Genomic DNA, 25,863 nt, shown 5'->3' with positions numbered 1-25,863 from the left:
AGCTGTAGGGCCAATTCTCTAGCTGGGTGTCATTAAACCACTGCAGAAGAAGGTGCAATAAGAGAATGTGAGGAAGAGCTCCAGTCAAACATCTGTATAAAAAAATGCATGAATGTATGAATGTTTTGAGCAAAGTTACAGTTTCCTCATCCCTCCATACAGATCCGGTGCTTTTGTGTCCTGCTATGTATTTTTTGTCCAAAGCATTTCGTCACATTTTGCTTTTATTGTTTTGTGCCCTTTTCCACCTCAGGCAAGCACGATGTTTTCCACATTTTTCTACTCATCGTTTCTCTTTCTGATACGTTTACATCAAATTAGATTCCATGTAATTAAACTAGCCATTGTATCCACTGTATTGGATAGAACCAAGTCTACTGTCATCTTCTCTAACTCTTGGAAACAAAGCTGTTTTGGGAGTATGTCCCCAAAATGTTGAACTACTCCTTAAAGACACTTGGCAGCGCTTTAAGAATGTCTACTTCTGCTTTTCCTCTTGACTCACTGCCATAATTCGCTCAACTACTTGCTGGCCTTGTCAAGTTATTTTAGAATTTGTTCATTTTTGGCATTTGAACAAAGGCTTATTGCTGTAATTGTTCTTATAAAGCAGCAGGTGGCGGTTTTCACTGACACTAGAGAGACACTGTTGTGTAGCTGCCAACCTTTTTGGCACCTGAAAATAAAGCTTTGAGAAAAATCCGGCAAAAGTCTCCTACTATGAGGTGCAGAAAAACCCCAAATAAGAAACCGCTGTCCTAAACTGTAGCTCTTTTTGCTTTGATACTTCCTATTCCTTACTGGAACTCCCCATAAGCTGCTTTGACTCTCACCCTCCGGCACTCTAATTTGTCCGGACAATGACAGGCATCATTAGTCTGCTGCTCTGAGCCTCTTCTGGATGTCAAATCTCCGTCCTGTTAAAGCTTTTTATTTTGGCCTTTATTATCTAACCTTGACACAACCTCCCACAGAGGTTTGGGGATATGACAAGGTTATGCGGTGATAGATGGTTTCTGGATGGCTGTCCTTTTCTAAGCCTTTCCGCTTCATTCATCATATTGATGACAAACGAAATTAAATGATATTGATTGTATTTTGCTGAAAAATAAAATCCTGAGTTGCTTTAAGGTAGAGAAGGTGAAGGTAAGGAAATTAGTTTTGAAAGTCTGGCCTCATGACCACATAATAGTGTCAGTTCACTTCTTTAGCTTGATGAATTGGAGGCATTTTTCTCTCTGACTTATTGACTGCGCTGCTGATACAAGGTCAGATGGTATACAGGCAGCAATTGGCCAGCGCCCTGTGACATGGATTTATTGTTTTCTGACTGTGACATTGTAAACTGTTGTGCTGTTTGACACTAAGCCATGAAGAAACTACATATGTGCAGTGATTTTTGCCATCCCTCTAATGATTACACATGCTGCTACTGACAGCTGTCTATTTGCAGCCCTCCTTTGTTTTCCACCTGTGGTAGTAAGAAAGAAGTGGATTGAGATACTCAAGCTTAAGGCCAGTCGCTGTATTTTTAGGCATTTTGCTATATTTGTTTGCCTATTTCAGATCAAACCTGAAGGCAGACATTACAGTGATATACATATCTTTTATGCAGTGGAGTTTTCATACTCCCTACAATATCTATACATGGTGTTTTGGACATTTGGAAGAAGAATCTGAATATTTTAATACATGTCTTACAGCTAAGACTGTGCATCTTGAGTGCCTATAGATGTTTTTTTTTCTTTTTCACTTTGATCTCAGACATATTTAGATGTAATCTTAGTTCTCATGTCAGCATTTTCTCTCTGCTGAACTGGCTTCTAATTTATAGAATTCCCTGAAATGTCTGTGGCAGAATAATATGTACTCAATCTGCTTATATTAGCATCCAGCTCTGCCTCTGTACAAAGAAAAAAGGCTTAACGTCTTCAAATCAAAGCGTCCGTCTCTGGAGAGGGACAGCTTGTTATTTCACACATTCAAAAAGCATTCTGATCAGGTTCCTGTCTTCTTCTTCTTCATCTTCTTCTTCTTTCAGTGGAACAGCTTTGATTCTTTACGTAGCTGTCTGCTTGTACCAAAACACAGGGTGCTTTAGGCCTGTCAGCAAATCACAGCAGTGTGAGAGGTGTGGAGAAAGTAAAGAGATATGTGGTTTAGCTGCTGGTGTGGCCGGTGGTTGCTCAACACTGTGGGTTTATCCAATCAGCTGTCCAGGCTGGTGTTTGCACTTGCTGTGAGTACACAAAGATCCGTATTAATCTTAATATTCAAGGCGCTGCTTCACGCTTTAATCAGTCCTGACATTGTGTCACTTTGCTTTTGCGGGAAGATTGAGGTTTTGATTATGTGGTGGTTTCAGTGTTTGTTGAACTTCGAGTGGTTCTTTAATAGTCATAATTAATTCATAAGCTTTTCATTTCCTATTTTCAAGGCATAGTGCTTCAGTCTTGTGGCTGTTTTGGCAGACATGAGGAAGTTTCTGCATTGTTAAAAGAATGTCAGGCAGCATTCAGACTGCTTCTATAAATTCTTCCACTCGTATTTATACCCTGCCAGCAGTATCAAAGTTCATTTCTTTTCCATCTGTCACGTGCTCTTTGCTCTCAGGAAAATGACTCAGCAGACTAAGTGGGTGTGCTCTGTGTGCGTCTGTGTGCTGCAGTGTGGAAGGTGATGCTCCGGGCGGTGAGGTGGGAGCCTCTGTGGACCCCAGCGGTGGCTACAGTTGCATCCCAGTGACCCACAGCGGCGGGCTTGGTCCTGACCACCTGGACAGCCAGCTCTACGGACACATCCTGCTGCCTGGGCACCTGCGGCCCCGTCGGCCGAAGCTCCAGCACTCCCAGTCCATCCTCCGCAAGCAGGCAGAGGAAGAGGCCATCAAGCGATCCCGCTCACTGTCGGAGAGCTATGAGCTCTCATCTGACCTACAGGACAAGCAGGTGAGAGGGGGTCGGATACACAAAGTCCAGTTTGTTCACACTCGTGAATATGCTTGGAGCAGTGTCAATAAAAACATATTCTGAGTAGATAGACTGTATATTATGATGCAGAATATATAGAACATGTACTCAAAATTACATGTGATATAATGAAAATCTTTTGAATTACTGTAGGTGGCTGTTTTCTAACATGTTGAACCTCAGTTTATCTAACTGTGTTTATAACTGCCCCAAGTGGCAAACAAAAATCACTTTATGCAGCTTTAATTTGGACAACAGCATTTTGTAAAATGATGAATCAGTATTGATAAAGGATTATATGAAATCATCACTCAAACCCAACCTAATATATTGACCACATTGCCAGGACCATATTTAAGTTACTGTTATTTATATAGAACATAAAAAAAACATTCATTGGGCCAAATAGTTTTCAAATAATGAAATAAGATTGGTGTTGCAAATTTACCTAACAAGCAAAACATTAAGGTTAAAACCCTCGTTTCATACATGAAGGGATTTTTACTGGAGTAATGTCAGTATTACAGTGAAAAAATTACCAAATCATATAATATTAACTTAAATGACAAAATTTAATATTAAAGTTAAAAAAAATTGAAATATTATAAACTCTAACAAATGTCTTGACTAATTGAAGCAATTGAGATAACTTATACACAGGATAAATTAGATAAATTAATAACAGGAAACCTAAAAAATCAATGAATCTGTTTTGTTTTTCAAATGATACTGTTTATGGTCTTCTAACTAGTTCTTCCTACTGATGCATGCTCAGACCAGCAAACTTGATATTTCTTCCTTCCATACAAAATGGAGCTGCACAGAGAGTGAAATGTTGCTTCACAAACTTTCACTAAATGTTGCGAAGTGCATAAAGGGAGTCCAGTAGAAACCCTGTGTTTGTTGGATTTTTATGTATAATTTTGTAACGTCTGTCTTGATTTTAACATGTAAAATACCTTACAATGGCATATGTTACGGAGTGGCGCTATATAAATAAAACTGAGCTGAACTGAATTAGATGTAATAGTTGTCTGACCCAAGATATCGTAATGCAAATACACAATGTTTGGTTTACATCATACCAACAGTGTTACATGTTGAGGTCAAATGGTACAAACTCTGCCACAGATGAATAATGGGAACTATATAGTGTTATGTAACTCAGCATTTAAGTGTCAAACTGCAAAGAATTAGGTGTCTGTGAGTTAAGAAAGTCTACTGGACTGCTGGTGGAAGAACGAAAAATGTGGTCAGTCTTATTTCAAACTTCAGTAAGTCAAAATGTGCTCAAAATATGAATTATGTTTCCTGCTCAGGAGAGACAACATATCTGTGTTGTGTTTCTATTGCCCTGATTTTTTTTTGTTTGTTTCTTTTGTCTTTGCTCAAGTGCACATCCTTCCTGAATCTAGTGGAAAAACTATCATGAAAATATCAGTTGCTTTACCACATAGCTAGCAATTAATCAGCCTCTGATTTGACCTACAATTAGATAATAACTTTGTTTGGGTGCGTTGCTCTGTGTTACCCAGTTATGACATGTATTTTTATGGGAGCGGCAGAGAAAAGTTTCTTACGCATCCAAAATAGACAGTTGAACTCAGTCGCAATGGCCTGACAGTAATTAGACTTGCTCCAAAATGTGGTCAACCCAAACACACCCACTGTATAGTCAGAGATGAAAGTAAGTCTGCTTGGATCTATCTGGTGAGAACATTTGTCGACGCACAGACCCAAAGGAAAACAATGGGACCTACTTGGAACCAAATGGATCCACGAGGACCTCAAGCGCAGGATTACTGACAATGCAGTGCCTGTCACATAAGCTATAACTGCTCAAATGAAACAAAATGCTCTCCTGTATTATTTATCACATATGGCATTAAACTGTCAATGTAGAAACTGCCAATGAATAGCGAAACGTATTTATTGCATCTTCATCATACATACATTAAGTGAAGGTTATTACTATATATTTCCTCCCACTCGCTGCTGTCAGGCTGAACCTCCTCACAGCAGTCAGATAAAAGTAGTCTAATTTGGCCTCGTGGCCATGCAGCTACATCTGTGTGGGAAGGACACTGGGACCTCTTGTTAAGCAGTGGCAGTTGTAGCCTGTTATACTGAAACTAACTGTCATGTTCCTTGTGGCAAGTTTGAGTTCACTTGCCTCCATGGCCCTCACATACAGCACGAAACATGATTAGTGTCATTTTACACTGTAGGTCCATAGGTGGATAACTAGGTCAGTGTGTAAAACGTACAACGTTGAGAGAGTGGGCTAATGTAATGCAGCACCGGACACCTTCCTAATTATAGGTACAGTTGTGGCTGGAAGTTTACATGCGGTCACCACAGGCTCAAATGTCATGGCAGTGTCGGGCTTTCACTGATTTCTGTAAACTGTTCCTTTCTCCTGTTTAAGAATAATTGTAGATCACATATCTTTAATAAAAAAGAAAACCAACATTTGGGACCCGAAGTAATAATTTAATTTGAGCTTTCTAAAAACAGGATCAAAATTGTACATACCCCTAATATTTGGTCCCCAGGCAAGTTTCGTCTTGACCATTCATTTGGTAGCCATCAACATTTCTTCTGACAAATTTCTGGTCAGATATTTATCTTCTCTTCTTGGAAGAGTTGGTTGAGTTTAATTAAATGTGCTGGAGTCCTGGCATGAAGTCAACTTTTAAGCACAGTCCACATATTTTTGACAGGGTTGCAGTCAGGCCATTCCAAATGGTTAATGTTAGAATGCTTTCTCCATTCCACCACCAGCTTTGGTTTGTCTTTTTGTCCTTGTCCTGTTAGAACACTAAATAATGTCCAAGTTTCAGTCAACTAGCTAATAGTTTTTCAAAGGGGAAAGCCCCTATTCATTGTCCCTTTTTGCACAGTACTAGGTCCACTGGCTGCACAACAGCTCCAAAGCATGATACTGCCACCACCATGCACAACAGTCGGTACAACATCCTTGGTATTGACAGCCTCACCTTTACGTATGTGAACAAACTCCTGGTCAATGTGGCCAAACAACTCAATCTTCCTTTTATCTGACCCCCACCTGAAGGTGACAGTTTGTACTGTGTTGGTCATCCCAAAGAGGTCTGTCAAACACACGCTTTTAATTCTGGCACAGAGATGCTGCCAGCCGTGGTTGGTCACTATCACTAACAGAAACTTAAGAGCCTTTAGCTATGGCTGCAATCATTTCGCCCCAGACAAACAATAAAAGACACTAAAAGCATGTTATTGCCAAGATATTCACGTCTGTTATGAGTGTATGTAAACCTCCAACCACAACTGTATATCACATCAGTCAGTCAGTTTACATTAGCATGCAGAATACAGTTTGTTGAATTGTTGAGGTTCACATGCTGTAAGTATAATGTGAGTCAAAATTTTTTACTTGCATTGAGTGATGACAGCTGAGTTTTCTTAGTAACAACACAGATTTTTTTTGACAACCTGCTATTTCCATAATGTTCAGGAGTCAGCTGTTATTCAGTTTTTGTTCAGTTGTTACTCAATTTTGCCGCTGCCTGTACAGATTATAAGGTGTACGTACGCATATGTTTCATAAGCCAAATACAGAATCTGTCATACTATGTGATCACTGTCTTTGTCCTTGATTCTATTTATTTACAGACACTAATTGTCCCAATACAGGGAGCATTTTCATGGCCAACACCAACTTTCCCTTGTTCTCCTGCAGGTGGAGATGCTAGAGCGCAAATATGGTGGGCGTTTCATAACCCGGCATGCTGCCCGCACCATCCAGACAGCCTTCCGTCAGTACCAGATGAACAAGAATTTTGAGCGTCTGAGAAGTTCTATGTCTGAGAACCGTATGTCCAGACGAATTGTCCTATCCAATATGAGAATGCAGTTTTCCTTCGAAGGACCTGAAAAAGTCCACAGCTCCTACTTCGAGGGAAAGCAGGTATCGCTAACAGATGACGGCACCAAGATCGGTGCATTGGTGCAGTCAGAGCATAGTGGAGAGATGGGTGTGCAAGCCAAGACCCCTACAGCACAGAGTGACTTCACAGATGCCATCACGGAACTCGAGGATGCCTTCTCCAGGCAGGTCAAATCTCTAGCTGAGTCCATTGATGATGCTCTAAACTGCCGCAGCCTACATGGTGAAGACAGTCAATCAGAGCCAGGAAGAAGCCTCCAGGACATGAACAGGGAGGTCAGCTGTCAGGTGAAACCCTCACACACCTCAGAGCACCGCAAACTGGACGAGATGACAGCATCTTACAGCGATGTCACCCTTTACATAGATGAGGAAGAGCTGTCGCCTCCCCTGCCTCTGTCTCAGTCTGTAGATCGACCCTCCAGCACAGAATCAGACTTGCGTCAGCGTTCCCTCAACTCCTCCCAGGATTACTGGTCCTTGGCTCATAAGGATGAAAAAGGGGACACGGACACCAGCTGTCGCAGCACACCTTCCTTAGAATGCCAAGACCAGCGTTTGCGGGTGGACCACCTACCCCTACTGACCATAGAGCCTCCTAGCGACAGCTCTGTGGAGCTGAGCGATCGTTCTGACCGCAGCTCTTTGAAGAGACAGAACGCCTACGATCGGGCGCTCGGCAACCAGCAGAGCAGCCCCAAACACATCAGCCACAGCCTGCCACCTCGAGGGCCTTCCAGAGAAGACGATGCCTCCCGCCATCGACCCCGACAGCTGGAGGCCCACCTGGCTATCAATGGTACAGCAAACCGACAGAGCAAGTCAGAGTCTGATTTCTCTGACGGTGACAATGACAGCATCAACAGCACATCGAACTCCAACGATACCATCAACTGCAGCTCTGAGTCCTCATCCAGGGACAGCCTGAGGGAGCAGACGCTCAGCAAGCAGACATACCACAAAGAAACTCGCAACAGTTGGGACTCACCTGCATTTAGCAATGACATCATTCGCAAGAGGCACTACCGCATTGGTCTGAACCTCTTCAACAAGTATGTACACTCCACTACACTACATCCATTAAAATACACAGAGCCAGGCTCTTTCTGATACATTGCTTGGACCTTGTAGCCTCAAAATGATCCAGTCACATATCACAAGAAGGATAAAGGAGGTTATGCAAATTAGATAAAGTTTATTACTCATGGTCTAGAAAATGTTATTTTGTTGAGGGCGCCAATGTTTTAAATATGCAATGATGTTGATTAAAACATGAATATTTGATTGTTCTACTTGAGGTGTCAAACAAGCCTGGGACTCATTCTGCTCCACTTCATGCAGAATGGTTCATCTAAGGCTGGTTGATTCTGTTTAATCATAGATGATTGTGGATTTGGTTTCTTTTAGAGCAGACTATTAAGATTCTTTTAATCATTTGTGATCAGCATCCTGGCTCAATAGCTCCCGCTCCCCCTCTGCTTCCCTAAATCCTGTCCCTCATCTGACACACATTTGGCTGGGGCAGAAGTGCAGTGGGATAATCACAGATTTGGATTGGGTCCTCACTCCTTCTCTTTTTTGTCTCTCTCTTTGTCTCTCTACTCTTTCCTGTGTATCTAGGAAACCAGAAAAAGGCATCCAGTATCTGATAGAGCGAAACTTTGTTCCAGACACTCCGGTGGGTGTGGCTCACTTCCTGCTCCAGAGGAAAGGCTTGAGTAGGCAGATGATTGGCGAGTTCCTGGGGAACAGACAGAAACAGTTCAACCGAGATGTCCTTGAGTGAGTTTGCAGCATTTCTTGTCTGTGTGCTCTTTGGTGGATTTGCATATCCAGGCAGATTATTTCAGGCTTTTGATTTAACTTGCCACCTATGCCAGTGTACAGAATTTGAGGTTATTTGCTTCCCGGGAACATAAATATAAATCATCATTTAGTTGCAAATAGGGTTGGCAGTTTGCAATCTACCCTCATTCAAACAGTTTTTGGAGTTTCTGAGGACTACATAATGACTTCAGTTACATCCAGGAAATAAACAGAAATAGAATCCACTCAGGAAATTGATGTGGCATTCAGATAAACATACGGATCCTATTTATATTCCCCAGTCCTCTTTAATAAGAGAGGGAAGCTGTAAAACTCTTGTATTTTCAAAGGGTGATCCTTTACATCATTAAAATAGCGCCTGTATTTTATGCTTTAGATTGGACGGACTTATCTGATTCACACTTGAAGCACACCAGCTCTATCAAAGCCCATTGAGATTCAGCGGACGATAAAGCTAGGAAAGGTCCAGTGGTGTCAGTTTGACAGGCATATCTAAAGGGCTCCTTGAGAAAATGTCTATAAATCCTGACATGCAAGATATCAAGGTAATAGAGCTCTGGTGAGCTGAGTCACAATCCCCTTCTCAGAGGAGAAAGAAATGCTCACTGGCCTTTTATTGAAGTAAAAAGTGTCAGGAGAGCAGGGAAAACATATTGAATTTCACGCAGATACCCTGCAGTAAAGCTACGCAAATCTACCTTTGTACATGGACAATGGATCACATGTTATTCACAAAATGCAAGGGGAGAATTATCACCCAATTCTGCAGTTCTCATCAACTCTATAGAGCTTTTTAGCATTGTTTCAGCTCATTGTTTTGGCAGATTTACTGTACATTAGTGGTTCAGCCTCAGTAATCTCAGGAGGCAGAGGTTTTCAGTAAATGCACACCAAGGTGATATTGAATGTAGGTGATGCTGCACTTGTGAAGTTTTTCCCTCATGTGGCCAAAAAACAATTATTAGTGCTACTATAAGTAATATGTATCTCATTTTGAATGTGAAAACAATTGTACCTATGTGCTGTTTTACCAGCTGTGTGGTGGATGAAATGGATTTCTCAGCCATGGAGCTGGATGAAGCCCTCAGGAAATTCCAGGCACACATCAGAGTCCAGGGAGAAGCCCAGAAGGTCGAACGGCTGATAGAGGCCTACAGGTGAGAATCTCCTGTGAAAGCTGGGGACACAACCCATGACACGGCTTCACTTCCCAAACCACACAGCTTAGATAACCCAAGTCATGTAGCTGCTCCACTGAAAAGAGCAAAAAAAAAAAAAGTATGTTTTGCAAATGGGGTCGTACATCAGCTTAGACCAACTGATTATGTGACAGGATGGTCATTACTGGGCTCATTGCCGTGTCTAGTATTTACCACCAAAATAGTATGATTAATGGATAGCACACGCTAGCTTTGCAACACTTCAAAAACACCATTATCCTCTGAAACAGAGGTGACACCAAAAAGTCACTATCTTAATTTAATACTCATGAGCCGAGATCAGTAGAGCAGTGCAAAGCCATTTCAAATCCAGACTTTGTTCGACCAGAAAATAATTTAGAGAAAATTAGTTCAAAAAGTTGAGGAAAACCTCCTCCAGGGTAACTGATGGATGTTGTTTGTGCTTCATTTACTTTCACGAAATCCTCCAGTAGAAAGGTGCTCTCATGCCCATGGAGAATTCGCTTCGATCAGCACTAAACAAGGACATTTCAGCCTCAGTAAACACTGTAGTCACTGTTTCACTGGGGAGATAAAGATAACTGATCATCTGGTGGTTGCCTGCAGCCCAGTTCAGATATGATCACAAGCTCACTTTATGATGACTCAGAAATGGCTTATCTGATGGCTGCAGGCTGTACTGGCAGGCTTCACTGGTACTGGCTCACTGTTACTAGAAGCTATGTGGCATCATTTAGCTATATATGACGACCACAAAGCAGATAGCAGGGAGCTCGATATTAATATGATCAACAACACTGATACCCTTGCCCTGAAACTGAGCTAATCACTGACAAGGAGGCTGGCAGATTTATTTTGCCTTGAAGGAAATTTGTCATACTGATGCTTTCTCATTTACTAACTGACTTAGAGTAGTCGAATGTTAAGTCGGAGCATTATGATGCAGCTTTTTGTAGATTTTTTTTTCAAATATAAGAAAACTCCTTTCAGTTTTTTAAAGGAGTTATTTATGGAAAGTGCCTCAGCTTTAATTCTAATTTGGCATTGGCTCTGACAAGATGTTGCTGGACCGTCAGCAGAGCTGGGTTTGTCCTGTATTATGGACGCATGGAATGTTTCATTCACATGCCCAAATGAATAAACTGTATAAACTCACAGCAGTTGGGGTAATGTGTAAGTTGTCTTTAGAAGTGGGGCTAATCACAATGTACTAGTTGACTGTTTAGACTGTGCATTTTATGAGGCCTTCTCCTACCGCTCTGCTATCTGCCTACCTACCTCTTTGAAAATCCTGTTTGTTGCAGGAAACAGTATTTAGATTATTCTATAAATTAGCAATTTTAATGATAATGTTTGCCTCCCTTGTTGGTATTTTGCAGGGACACCATCGCTGCATCCTGGGCTTAGCCCTGCACAAGACAACTGGGATTAATTTAAAGATATTCAAACAAGAAATGCAAATATTAGATGCCAATGATGAGCTTTGAAGTAATTACTCATTGACATTGGAATAAAAATATCAATACTGATATTGTCAATTTATACCCATTCACACCCAAGCTGAAGCGGCTTTCTTACAGCAGAAAAATGAAGATTTTTCCTTTTTTGTTTTTGCACAAAGTATATTAGTCAAAACAAATGCCAGAAGGATATACAGCCATGAGCCAATAGACCATATAAAGATCAAGAAAAGAACGGAGACCATTTTATTCAGTGCTGCACATCAAGATCTGAAGTATACTGGACTATAATTACAGTTGATTCTTGTAGGTAACATGCTGGATGCATGAGAAAAGGGGAGATGCAAAGACCTGAACAAGGAACTTAAAAAAGGATCAGATTGCTTTGACTAGATGGCTGTGGTTCTGAGCCTTTCCTAATTGGTATGAATTGTGGGGTCTGCAGTGGTGAATACTTGCCAACAGTGGTTCAAGGAGGGACAAACCATGAGCAATTGACAGAGGACTAAGTCAGAACTGAACTAGGATAAGTCAGAACTGTGACAGGTGGAGCTTGCATTTTACAGGATTTAAAGAGTTTGTTGTAAAACCTGGTGCCAAAGTGCCAAATACCAGAGGGCACCTTTAGAGGATGTGGTTAAGTTCAGCCCTGGTGCTTATAATATTTTGGCTTCTCAATGTCAACTAACTTCTTCACAAATATAATGCCTGTTGATTTTATTTGATGTCTGCTATTCTTCTTCCAGCCAACGCTACTGCATCTGCAACCCTGGGGTGGTGCGACAGTTCAGGAATCCCGACACCATCTTCATCCTGGCCTTCGCCATCATCCTCCTCAACACAGACATGTACAGCCCCAACGTCAAGCCTGAGAGGAAGATGAAGCTGGAGGACTTTGTGAAGAACCTTCGGGGTACTTTGTTCTGCCTCCCTGCACCATATCCAGCTTACTGTCACAAAACCAATATTCTGCTAAGGCGTCACTGTTAAATATTCTCCTCAAATATAGTATTGTGCATGCATTTTGCCTTGATTAATGGCCGTGTCAATAAGGTATTAATTTTTTTTTAGTAAGTCATGGCCAAGAAAGCTTTGTTGGCGAAGCAAAGCACTTTTTAAGTTGCCCTCAACAGATTTTGAGGGTATTAGCAAAGGGCTTTATGGCATGACTAACTAATTTCTCTGCCTATTGGAGTGTCAGTAATTAAAGTACAGTATTGAGTGCAGGAGACATACTTGTCCTCAGAGAGCTGTGAAGGACATTTCTTTGTGCTTTGTGAGATATATGTGCAGCACAGCAGTATGTAAGTAAATTCAGGGGTTCATCGGTTCTCATAAATCTGTTAATTAATCATTAATCCCTCTTTTTTCTCTCTCTCTCTCTCTCTCTTTTCATCTCATCCTCTGACAGGAGTGGATGATGGGGAGGACATCCCCCGAGAAATGCTGGTAGGGATATATGAACGGATTCGCAAACGAGAGCTCAAGACTAATGAAGACCACGTGTCTCAGGTCCAGAAAGTGGAGAAACTGATTGTAGGAAAGAAGCCGGTAAGTTTGAGTTTGCCCTTGGGCTTCTGCATGCAGAGTGTGACTACTTTTATCTTTTCCTTCATTCAAGAGATGAAGTGAGACCTAACCAAATTACCCAATGTAGCTCTGAGCTGCCACAGAGAGCACTGGATTATTCGTGGGCAACAATCTCTAAAAACAAGCAGAAATGAAATAGCATTCTTTACCTGAGTCTTATTTCTTCTCTGTGTGACACATCAATTCTTCAAGGTTGAAGACTTTCATGCTGAGATGAACGTAACATGTCTTTTGCCCTGCAAGCCACAATGCTTTTTTGTTATTTTAGAAAGTGCTGGCTGACATGCTCCATGAAAATAATAGCACCCAGTCATTTTGAAGAGACCCAAGCCTTCCCTTTTGTTATGTGACTGCATTTACACACAAATCAGCAGAAGTTTGAAGGATCTTGAGGATGTCAAGATCAGGACCATGAAGGACACATGGAAGCTAGATTCCTTGTTTTAAATCTGGCCCGTATTTCTTGTTGAACATTACTTACAATGTCTTTCCTGTTGTATATCACAAATGTTCCTACCGATCTCTGTAAAAATATCTCTTCAATGTATCTCTCTCTCTCTTTAGATTGGCTCTTTACACCATGGTCTTGGCTGTGTAAGTGTCACTTTTTCAGTTATTTATATCCCAGCGTTGAGAATATTTGAATATATTTTTATGGAAGAGATGTAAACACTGTTGATTCTATCAAGTTACATGTTTGAAGCAACAAGACACTGAGTCAGAAATGCTGCTGTGTCGTGTGTGCAGGTACTATCTCTACCCCACCGGAGACTCGTCTGTTACTGCAGACTTTTTGAAGTGCCCGACCCCAACAAACCGCAAAAGCTGGGCCTGCACCAAAGGGAGATCTTCCTCTTCAATGACCTGCTAGTGGTACGGCAAATATTCCTCTTCCAGCACACTGAGAACTAACTTGGGCACTCCACTGAAAGAATCTAAATTATGCTATGCTTTTTTTTATAGGTTACAAAAATTTTCCAGAAGAAGAAGAACTCTGTGACCTACAGCTTCCGGCAGTCCTTCTCCCTTTATGGCATGCAAGTGCTGCTCTTTGAGAATCAGTGTAAGCTCCATTTGCATAGCCGTTCATAGAAGAGTCAGTAAGGCTGTTTCCACCAAAAATCTCCGAAACTATAAGTTCCAGGAACTAAAGCTTACTTCAGCCTCTTTTTGATCTGTTTTGCCACTCGGGTCTAAACCCCTATGAGAGTAGGACAAATTAGGCACCTGACATTTTTAGAAGCAGTGGCTGTTTTACTACGTTTTTATGCAATCTTAATAAAATTTTAAAGCTGACTTTCGCATTGTGAGCCCTCACGTTAAGACCTGGATGTCATACATTTAGGATTTTCTCTGTAGTTCCATGTTTTTCTAGAAAGTGCAGTGAACAAAATGAAAATATACTGTTAGCAATTGAAGGTACAAAACTGAGAATACTTGGAAGGTCAGGAAGGTGAAAAGTCCTAAAAGTTCCTCAACCTTAAGTTTTGGAACTACCTAAACTTAAGGTACAACCCCCCCTGAGCAGGGACTTTTTAAGGGGTAAAACAACCTCCCTGGAGCTTAACTCCAACCTTGGTTGCTCCGGTCAATATCCCATTCAGAAAATCCCCAGGGAAGGTTCTTGTGGTGGAAACACAGTGTATAATACTGTGTTGTGATGTAAACAAATAGTTTAGGATGAACACACTGCTGAACACATTTGTACCATTTTGGAATGGACACACAAAAACATCTGCCATTGTGCAGAGGAGCAATAACAGCATTAAATTTTAGAAATGGGAATAAGAACGCACGTACATTCATGGTGTTGTCTGTAAAGATGCACACCTACAATTTCTTGTAGACAGGGGTGCGAGAGGGAATATCTACAGGTAAACAAGTAGATAAACCCAACACTGTGTTGAATATATCTGTCTAGCATGTCATTTGTACCACATGTCGACTGATTGAAGCTCCAAGGAACAAAATTTTATACTTAAACCAATGTTTCCTGTAAGCTAAAAGACACTATGAGGGAGTTTTCTTCTTTTACATGCAAAATGTAACTGAAGTAGTTTTGAAAAAAAAGATCTTGCTGATGGTATTTTTTTTGAAAATTATGAAGACAGATGCCTTTGTGACATCAGAAAGCTATGGAAGAACAATTCTTTAACTATCCAACAAGCATTTTGTTAGACGTTTACATATATCTTAATGGTTGCATAAGTTCTATCAGTTGTTGTATTAAACAGTCCTAATAGTCATAGGCTCCACTCATTTTATTGTTCCTCTATTGTGTAAGTTAAAGCATTGTCATCATCACGCTTCAGATTATCCCAATGGAGTTCGTCTGACCTCAGCCATTCCCGGAGCTGACATCAAAGTCCTCATCAACTTCAATGCACCCAATCCTCAGGACCGCAAAAAGTTCACCGACGATTTGCGAGAATCTATTGCAGAAGTCCAAGAAATGGAGAAGTACCGGATAGAATGTGAGCAGAACAATTATGCTGTTTTTTTCTAAATATTGAATTTTCAATGAATATAAAAGTATGCAGGCTGCACAGTGGAGTAGTGGTTAGCACTTTCGCCTTGCAGCAAGAAGATCCCTGGTTCGCATCCCGGCTTTCCCGGGAATCTTTCTGCATGGATTTTGCATGTTCTCTCTGTGCATGCGTGGGTTTTCTCTGGACACTCCAGCTTCCTACCACAGTCCAAAAATGTGCTGAGGTTAATTGATAACTCCAAATTGTCCGTAGGTGTGAATGTGAGTGTGATTGTTTGTCTGTATATGTAGCCCTGCGACAGACTGGCGACCTGTCCAGGATGTCCCCTGCCTTTGCCTGAATCGGCTGGGATAGGCTCCAGCCCCCCCCATGACCCTATATGAGGATAAAGCGGTGTATAGAGGATGGATGGATGGATAAAAGCATGCACCTGTCAACCACAACATTAAACGTTTCACATTGTGTCTCATATGTACTTGGAATGTGTATTGAAATTTTTCAGATCAAAATATTGCAAAAATGGTTCATTTTTCCATTATTACACAACTTTATTCATGGTTGACATTTTATAGTTTTACAAAAGCAACTCTAGAACGTAAACAAACCTGGTAAGCTGAGAGGCAGCTGCTCATTCTGAAAGGTTCACCTGGAAGCAGTTGGCAGTGAAATGACAGTGTCACACAGTTAGCAAAAGTGGAGGAATGCCAAACATAAAGGTCCTAATATCTTCACAGCTTTCACTTTACACCTCCAAGTGCATAACAAGCACTATAGACACTAAAATTGGATTTCCACAATATGGGAACATTACATCCACCTCTCTAACCTCCATCAGGTTTGTTCCGGCGCATCGTGTGGAAGGTCGATTGGATTAGGATCCGGGAAGTTTGGAGGCCAAAAACTGTTTCAGTGTTTTAACATCCACATAACTGCCAGGACTTAAAGTTTCCCAGCAAAAGACTGCATTATTACAAGATGATCATTGTCGTTCCCTGTGTTGTATTATATCACTGCAAACATAGATATTTATTCATGTATTCATGTTGCATGTCTTCTCTGCACAGCTGAGCTAGAAAAACAGAAGGGTGTTGTGAGACCCAGCATGTCCCAGAGTTCGGGGTTAAAGAAGGATACAGGAAATGGAAATCTGAGCCGAGCGAGTCTAGACGACAGCTACGCCATCGGTGAAGGTCTGAAGAGGAGCGCCCTCAGCAGCTCCTTACGTGACCTCTCGGATGCAGGTAAAGTCGGGGGTTGCCATAGTAACATAGTATCCTAAGTCTCATCCCCTCTGCTAGGCAGAGTAGGTTGTACACCCGAGCTGGATGCTGGCATAATACTATTTGCTCCTTTTGAATGCTTATTGATTTGGAAACTTGGAAGAAGTCGGCTCTCTGCTCCTGTGCAGTTCTGATTTGGGTGGTGGCCACAGCGACTGCCTGCAAGCGCAGAGCCTCTGAGCCAGTGAAGCGAGGACATAGAGATGGGTGTGTTTACTAATGGGCCCAGGTGTAATTTACTAGAGACTATCAACTAATAATCCTGTGTCACCAGCGGGCTGAGAGGCAGCACTATGTAGGTCACTGCGATCAATTTGAGCGTCTTAGCGGTAAGAAGAATTAATGGTACGCCATTGATTCAGGCAGGGTGCAGGGAGCTGCTCTGCACTGGCACACTATGTGACCTAAGATGACTGAAGCAACATTAAATAATGAATGCAATGTTGTTTTTGATCAACGCTTTTGATGCTTTCTGAATAAGCTGCAGCCATCGAAAGAGTTTCAGCCTTTATAGAGCCCAACCTGTTTTGGTTTTTAGAGGCCTTTCTTCCTTTAGGAGATAATTGTGCAGGATTAAAATTACATCTGACTGTCATGTTAGAACATCCATTTCCTTCAAAGAGAAAGTTAATGGTTATCAGTCATGGTGAGGGCTGCATCGTTTTGTTTTTTTTTATTGTTTCTTTCTGATGAGGCTAGTCTCGGTTTGAGTTTGGAGCCTACTTTTTTTTTTTTTTTTTTTTTTTTACCAAAAACATCTGCAAGTAACTGGAAGCTTGGACTTTTCTGATATTTTGGCCTCTGATGCTTCAATTTCAGTCACTCTTTTTTTAAATTTGTCTAACCTTGACGCCAATAAACTGCTGGAGTATCCTTCTAATGCAGCCAGACTACGCTTCTTCTCCTAATGGGAAGGTCTCCTGCCAGCAGTGCCTCGGGTTGCTGTGTAGAAACCTTAGGAGATCGAAGGCTGACCTAGTTTTGGAGCTTGTTTCTTGTCTTTCCTCTAGTTGTTATTCTCCTCCCTGTGCCTTACGATCAGTCCGCTGCTTGCTAGTCACGTGCCACCTTAGTGTTAGTATCCTCCCATTCTAGACAGAAGGGATGTGTGCACCTCCACATTTTTAACCAGGCGTTTCTGATCTGTCATGTTACATGTTCTGGGCAGGCAAGCGTGGGAGACGCAGCAGTGCAGGATCGCTAGACAGCAATATGGAAGTAAGTAGGACGCAACCGATGCCGAGCTGTCCTCCGACTTTATGTTCACTGTGAACACACAAGTCTGTTTCATTGTTTCTTTTTGGTGTTCTTTTCTGTTTTGGTGGTGTGTTTTTTTTTCTGAGCACCTCGGTCGCCATGCATGCATTGGGCTGAACAGGAATGATATCACTGCTGTGGCTGGAACGTTAACCCCTTACATAGCATGACATGATACTCCTGACTCATTTTAGGTCCACTCTGTTAACATAAGACTCTCACCTTTGAGTCATCCTCTCTTGCATAGTGGTTAAGTTGTCCTGAATTTTGCCCTTGGTTTGTTCTCTCTGAGTGGAGCTGCCTGTGCTCTGTCAGCTCCGGCATGCTCACACAGTTTGAAGTCACCGACTCGCACCGCTTCCTTTCACTGACCCCTGACCTTCGCCAGAAGTTCCTACCCTTTCCTTTTTTACTGTCACTCTTACTCACTGCAGGGTCTAATAAGCACATTTACTCGGTTTTGAGGTACTTTGCTTGAGTGTTTCCAGTTTCTGCTACTTCAAGGTCCTTCACTCCACTGCATTTCAGAAGGAAATATTATACTTAATACTGCATTGCATTCACTTGTAATCACTTTAACTTTAGCTAATATTTACATGGCAATTTCAGGTTAATAAGAATACAACTAATCAACAATATAATACATATTAGATAAAGACTTTAAAGATCTACTAGGGATATTGCTTTACAGACAGTGTTCTCAGATTTGTTTAGTATGTGGCTAACTGAGTTAGCTTGAACTGATTATTTGACTCAAGCTGTTTCTTTCTGCGCTAGCTTGAATCTGCCAGAGCTTCCGGACTTTAAAGTAGGCTGGCATTATTATGTACTAGGTTTTTCTTATTGTCGGCAAATCCCATGAAAAGACCCAAAAACCAACAATTTCTCTATCATCACTGAGCCCCACCACGGTCTGAAATAAGCCCCCAGGAATAGTGCTGTGATGTGAACCAGCAGTTAGCATAGCAGCCAACCAAGTTACTACAGTTCCTGATGGGATGCCCACCCACACATATTCATCAGAGCAGGAGCACACTTCAGTTTTTGATATCTTTTTCTGTGCGTCACAAACCAATTGAAAACGCTTTTTTAATTACCCGAACTGGATCCATTTGTTTTATTGTTTTACTATCATTACAAAGTCCAACATGAGGTGTATGTTATTTTTATTTTATTCTCTTCATGTGTGCTGGGAGCCAAGAGGAGACCAGCCAGTGAGAGTTTATGTCACACATGCTCTTTCGCTTGTTTTATTTGTTTTTTTTTAAGTATGTGTCCCATTTTAATTCAAATGAATGTGGTTCCATCTCGTAATCCGGTGTCTGATTTCCATCAGTCGGACTTATCGAATGTTTAAGCCTGCCATTGACCCTTCATGTGTTTCTATTTTTAAAATAATCCATTTCAACAGGAAACAACAACAATATCTGGCTAGCAACCTATCACACTGAAAATTAGAAGATTTGCTGCAGATTTCATGCAGTTAGGCCGTCCTGAATATTTATTTATTTGGGTGAATTTATCTGAATAGATGCAAATGTTCCACTAAAAAAACTATTTTGCAGGAACACTGTAGCTGCATCCTTCACCTTGCTCCACCAAGTACAAGTGTGATTGGTTTAAGGAAATAAACAAGCACGTTTTGTTTCCCCGATAGCAAAATAATAGTTAAGTGTTGTTAGACCTTTCTTTTCAACAGAATGATCTGACTATGCGAGACTTAGTTCACCTTAATACATCCACAGCCTGAACGTCATTAGTTCCTGCTTGAGATGTTAATCTTTAAAGACAGGAATAAAAATGCAGGAATAATCACAGTTTAGTTGAACTAGCTATTAGCTGGCTAATATTAGCATTAATCAATTTTGCTCAAGATGAAGAACAGGGCCTCAGTATCTTTTGGTGTTTGAGAATGTTTTTTAAATGATACTCAATACACACAGTAAAGTTTAAAGGTTCTGCCATAACCATCCAGCCAGAACAAATAAACTAGTTAACAACCTGCATTCCACTCGTGCAAAGCTAGCGCGTTTAGAACCTTCACATATTACTAGTGCTACACAAAGATGAATACGTAATGTATGTGTAGATTTGTATTTTCATCTTTTCAAGCATCGTGGTTATTTATAAGGAATATAGGATATTTCTCTATCTTCATAGCAGCAAAACAATATTCCATATCCTGCAGATCATAGTGCACAGTGACTTCCAAGGGTCAGGCTGCTCTATGATGAACACATCATTACTTCGAGACTCTGGATATTTTAGAATTTTCAGGGACGTCTGTGAGGAGTTCTTTGCATGTTATGTGCATGGCTCTGAATGATGCGCTTCATTTCTTTTGTTTTGACTGTTTTCTTTTTAACCTGCTAGTCTGTTGTTCAGCTTGGAAAATATGACAGTGAGGTTTGTTTTTTTCTGAGTGGAAATTTGCAAACATCAACACACATCAGTGCAGTCAGTGAACCTGAACATGAAAATACATGTGAAGCTTCAGATTGTACATCACAGGTTCAGAAGTGAGGCCGGATAGGAATTAAAGAGGACACTGCAACCTTGGAAACCAGATATACCAGTGACAGGAACTCACAACAGTATCAGCAGTCAGAGAGAGTCTGAGGACTTAGAAGCTGTTTGTCTGCTCGTGACAGCGCAGATACCGCCGGCTCTGACAGCCTCAGCAAGCTGAGCCTCCAGACCATTTAGAGAGAGTCGACCGAGAGATGTTAGCATGGTTAGACAAACAAAGGCAGTGAACTGGAAAAGGAAATGGAGACGCTTTTCCACAAGGCAACACAAGCAATCATGGGAAATTTTGAGATCAGCTGTAGCAGGTCATGCAGCTGGAGCTGTTGTGATAAGAATTCAACAAGGCTGTGTGCACTACAGTGTTTCACATCCACAAAAATGTATTTTTGCATGTGTAAAACTTGAATCTTCAGCAATAGCATTTTTATTCCGCTGGATGTTAAGAAGGTTTCTGTTGTATCTGCTGTGTGTTTCTGTGATCTGACTCTTTGCTCTCTTGCAGGGGTCCATCATTAGCAGCCCTCACATGCGGCGGAGAACCCCCTCCAGCCGAGACTGCCCGTCCCGCCACAGTGGCCAATCGCTGCCCAACTCCTCCTCGCTGCTCGGATCTCTGTTTGGCACCAGGCGGGTCAAGTCCCCCAGCCCCACCCCTCTGCACCCCACCCTCATCTCCCACACCCCCCACCCGGCCAACCTGCACCACACGGCCCGCGTGGAGACGGACGCAGGGCCGGGCCCCATGCACCCGCACCACGCCCAGTTCTGCCACATGACCCAGAACCCCCCGCCTTACCACCACCACCACCACTACCACCCGCCGGCCCACCTGCAGCACCCCCCACACCAGTACCACCCGCCCCCGTCGCACGGCCAGCAGCCGCCCTACCCGCCTCACTCTCACGCACAGCACGGCCACGGCAGCCACCCGGCACACTCCTCCCACCCGGCCCACGGCCCCCACCACCACGGCCCGGCGCCACCGCCCTCCCAGGGCCCCAGCAGCACCAAGCCCAAGCACAGCGGCATCAGTACGGTGGTGTGAGGGGCACACGGGGGCCTCTCCAGGCCCCTCTGACTGAATTTTCATTTTTCCTCCGAGGTTCTCGGCTGACGAGACGGTCGCACTGTGCATCACTGGTCTGGGGATGAAAAGCTAGACGAGATCCTGTGCCTCCTTAAGATTTTTTTTTGGTTGTTTTTTTGTTGCTCAGTGGGGCAATTTATTCAGTTTTTTTCTTTTCCGCTTGCTCCTTTCAACACATTTCAGGTCATAATTCATGTCTGCTTGCTCCAGGAGCAGCAGACAAACATTGCAAAAGCATGCACAAAGACCACAACTACTGTTTCTCCTCAGTAAATTAAAGGAACACGATCAAATATCTTGCTTATTAGTATTTTACCGAAGAACTCAATAGTAATCTCGACTTTAATGTCTACAAAGTGATTTTATCTAGTGTGAGGTTAGTGTGGCTGGACAGACACAGTCGGCCTCAGCAGTAGCTGGACGAGTATTTAATGTAGCGGTAGCTCACAGTGCACTGTGATATCTTTGTTAGCAGTGATAAATGTGCCAATTATTGAAGCATTTACTAATTTAGTCACAAAAATTGCTTTATGTATATTGTGCATAGTATTTTGTAAAATGATAATATCAACTGTTATAATTATTATTACGGAACAAATGGCATCAATTAAGACTCAGTATTATATTCACACATAGGAGGCGTACTTTCACTGTTAAGAAACCAATCAAAGCTTTTATTAGTTAAGCCGATGTAAGCTGGAACACTACTGTAAATGGTTGCCTTTGAGTTAGAACTCCGTTGACGATTGTTGAGGGCCGGTGAACGCCGGCCTGCCCACAGTCTCGTCCACTGTCTTTGGTTCGGAGTTATCTCTCTTGCTCTGGAAAACGGAAGCCACAGCGAGCTGCTGAGCAAACAGGTTCTTCTGAATGTCCGCCCTTCAGTGCAGGCTGCTAGCCCGCCCTCATTTTATTTTTTTAAACTATTTTTTTAGAGTCCAATAAACAATATGAATATATTTGTCGAACTGCAAACCTGGTTCGGATTCTTCAAGTCTGTGCAGCAGGAAGAGGAGGAGGGGTGGCTTTTTTTTTGGATGTGGAAACTGAAGGAGTCTGTGCAAACTGTGCAGCAGGGAAACAGCAACATGACTGTCCCAGTGGTGAAGCTCTCAGCTGGCTGAGTGAGCCCCGTCCCTCTTTGGTTTCACCGAGCGTCTCTGGAGCAGCGAGCCATCGTGCAGGGCTGTTCACTCCCTCCATCTGACTCTTTTTCCTGGGAGCCACGCAGACGCCACAGTACTAAAAATCAGTAATTATCATTCTGTGATGGTGACAGCACCCTTATGCTTCACTCAACACAAATGGCAGTTTTTATATCAATCATCTTTCTGACATATTATGGGATGGCTGACTGTACCTCCCAGCCAATCCTGTGCACAGTATCTGTGGAGTGTTCAGAGCAGAGGCAGGGGGCTGGTGTGCTGGAGCATATTTTCTGTTGAAAGTGATAGACACAGCACTTGTTCTACTTAGGTGATATCAGTGGCAGAAATTAGTCTGTATCTGCTTGAAGACTATGAGATGCTTTTTTTTTTTAACTTGTGCAATATGTATTTACTTTTTTGTTGTTGTTGTTGTCCAAGAACATTTTGCAATCTGGTGGTTGGTCATTTTGCTTTGGTTCTGTTAGTTTCCCTGTTTTTTTGTCCTTTGTCATTTCTTCCTCAGTGTTTATGAGTATCCACATGGATTTGGATGGACTGGATCTTCTGCGCCGATACAGAATGTCACGGAAAATAATTGCATGTAACAGTGTATTTTGACGAGACTTTCAAGCTATTGTGTATTCCCGACCTATATCAGTGTTACAGTTGACAGTTGTTCAAATGGTAGAATAGTTTTGACTTCTTCAACTACAGCCAGCCAAAGTCAACTATGTGTTTGTGTCACTCCAGACGATAACCGAATCTGTATCTTTTCCTGATCCGCATACAGTACAGTAGTTCACTGGATCTTAGTGTTCAACCATAGTTCAAGCTGGATCTTATCACAGCTGTAAAGGGGGGAAATGTTCTTTACCAACACAAATTTCTGTTATCTTTAGAGCCGGCATGACAAAAAGATGTACTCTGTCATCTGAAAATTAAAGTGATAATTGAGTATTTAAAGTGGAACTCTCTAATCTTCACATTGTCTCTGTCTCTGTCAGTGGCGAACACGTTGCTGTTGTCAAGTGATAACCAGTAGATCAGTATTCTTAAATTTTTATGTTCTCAACTTTTCAAATAAACTTCCTTTTCAACAGGATTCATAATTGGATTTATTGATAAAATTGTCTATTAGTAAACCTTTTATCAATGCTCCTTACATCAGCAATAACCCACTCAGAAGACAACTTTTTGAGTTTTTAAAATTAAGTCAGGGCTGGTGTCCTTATATCTTATATGAGTGGATCCATGTTTTTGTTTGGATTTGTGTATGTAGATAAGTAGTGCACCATCACAGGAGTGGTCTTCATGAACATATGGCCAGATAAAATCCACCTACAGTGGATAAAATTAATAAAATTAATGCAAATAAGACATAGCAATGGGGCAAGAGCACAGATGATATCTATCACAGTTTTTGGCAAATGATTATTAGCCCTGGCCGATGTTTAAGCTGTCGAGTAACTAAACTGATCACAAGATGAGATGGGTCTGAGTTTCTTGCCACTTCTGCGTAACAATTTTCTGGAAGAAAAACACCTGCCAAAGTGATCCCAACCTGGCAACCCAGTTGTTCTTTTTGATGATTTATTACTGATTTAACTGGCATTATTACTGCATTTATTAATCTTTAATTTTAAGCTGGCAATTGCAACATTTACCATTATCTTAGCTCTACTAAATGCACTGCAGGGTGCTGTAGAATCCAATATTTATGATCTGTCAAATATACAGCGATCAAAGCATGTAGTTTATGTCAGGAAGGTGCCAATACTGCACTTTAAAATCAGTTTAGTAACAAGTATAGTAGTAAAAATTTTCAGCCCTTCAGGTGATAAATTCTGTCTTTAGACTACATCCTGATTACAAACTAGTTGTTAAGAAATAATGCAGCGAACAAAAAGCTTCAGTTAGTTTTACTACATCCTGATTGCATCGATTCATAACCATCCAGAAGACTGATCTATTGTAAAACCTGTCCAGATTCCATGTGAGGTGCTTTGTTGCATGCCATTGATGCCTATTGTTTCTTTATTTCTTCTGTCTCTCTCTCTCTCTCTCTTTTTTTTTAACTGTTGTTCTATCAAGCAGCATGCTTGACTCGACCCTAAACTTTCAGTGTAGCTTTGATTTCTCTCTGGCTGATGCTTGTTTACATTTAGATGAGTTCTGGCCTGCTAGCGTGTCTTTTCATTTTTAAAACTTGTGTCATTCTACTCTGGCATGCATTTCACCTCTATTTCCACTGTACAGTATGAAGATGTGGCGGTGTACTGCTGAGTGTAAATAGCAAAAATCCACCCGGGGAAATCTAATGGAGCGCGATGAAGCAAAGAGGGTTTGAAATTGAGCAAACGTTTTAAAGGATGGGTAGTCAAGAATGAGAAACATATGTAAATAGTCTGTAAATTATTCTTATTATTAATTATTCTTATTATTATAACTACTCATTGTCTGCAGTTACATTGAAGGTGCATTCTTGCTCCCCTCTGATCTTTACATAATCATCAAACTGCTTCTCTCTGCCTCCGACAGGACTGAATTATCATAGGATCTAGAGACGAACAGCCAACTGTTACACGGTTAACACTGCTTCTTATTTCCTGAGATGCTCCTGTTTTCTCACAGCCCACTTTTGAAGTCAAATGAAAGGGAGGAGTGCTCTTATTTTATTATGCATTCTGTTTCTAAGTAGACAAAAACCCTATTGATGTAAAACTAGTACTGTGACAATGTTGAGAACGCAAAATAAAACAATATACTGTAAAACCTGAGCTGCTTCTGAGTGTCTGTACGTGTTTTTTCTTCAGACAAATGACTGGGAAGGTCTAGAAACTGGACCTTCTGTAGGTTGAGTTCACTCACTCATCACTTTTTATGGAACAGACAGTCCATATTTAGTGGTAAGTTTGGATGTTTAGGTTTAGACTAAACAGTAAATGGGAAGAAATATTGGAAACGGCCTGGAAAATGTAAGTGTTTTTAGTATATAGGAGCCAACTTCACTGTAAGAAGGAAATACGGCTTTTCTACCTAAAAATGGCCAAAGAGTCCTATTCTTTCCTACCCACAAAAGGTTAAGTAACTCTAGAATTTTAGGACTTGGCTTACTAGA

General features: G+C 41.6%; 1 protein-coding gene across 6 annotated transcripts in view; it reads left to right on the top strand.

The window, feature by feature from the left end:
- iqsec1b (IQ motif and Sec7 domain ArfGEF 1b) overlaps positions 1–25,522 on the top strand; it is a 232,400-nt gene extending 206,878 nt beyond the window's left edge. For 5 of the 6 annotated variants that reach the window (XM_051948457.1, XM_051948456.1, XM_051948458.1 and 2 more), the window contains 13 exons: positions 2,669–2,948; positions 6,691–7,949; positions 8,518–8,679; positions 9,759–9,881; positions 12,112–12,278; positions 12,777–12,916; positions 13,520–13,549; positions 13,703–13,828; positions 13,919–14,018; positions 15,268–15,429; positions 16,509–16,685; positions 17,893–17,942; positions 21,013–25,522. In XM_051948457.1, coding sequence (XP_051804417.1) covers positions 2,669–2,948; positions 6,691–7,949; positions 8,518–8,679; positions 9,759–9,881; positions 12,112–12,278; positions 12,777–12,916; positions 13,520–13,549; positions 13,703–13,828; positions 13,919–14,018; positions 15,268–15,429; positions 16,509–16,685; positions 17,893–17,942; positions 21,013–21,555 — 3,319 coding nt within the window. In that variant the 3' untranslated portion in view covers positions 21,556–25,522. The remainder of the gene's footprint in view (positions 1–2,668; positions 2,949–6,690; positions 7,950–8,517; positions 8,680–9,758; positions 9,882–12,111; positions 12,279–12,776; positions 12,917–13,519; positions 13,550–13,702; positions 13,829–13,918; positions 14,019–15,267; positions 15,430–16,508; positions 16,686–17,892; positions 17,943–21,012) is intronic. The other variant, XM_051948460.1, reaches the window with a different exon arrangement.
- The last annotated feature ends 341 nt before the right edge of the window (positions 25,523–25,863 follow it).

This window comes from Acanthochromis polyacanthus, chromosome 5 (genome assembly GCF_021347895.1).
Source record: "Acanthochromis polyacanthus isolate Apoly-LR-REF ecotype Palm Island chromosome 5, KAUST_Apoly_ChrSc, whole genome shotgun sequence".
NCBI lineage: Eukaryota > Metazoa > Chordata > Actinopteri > Pomacentridae > Acanthochromis > Acanthochromis polyacanthus.
Note: the sequence above shows the minus strand (reverse complement) of the source record. Positions and strands in the feature narration are given on the sequence as shown.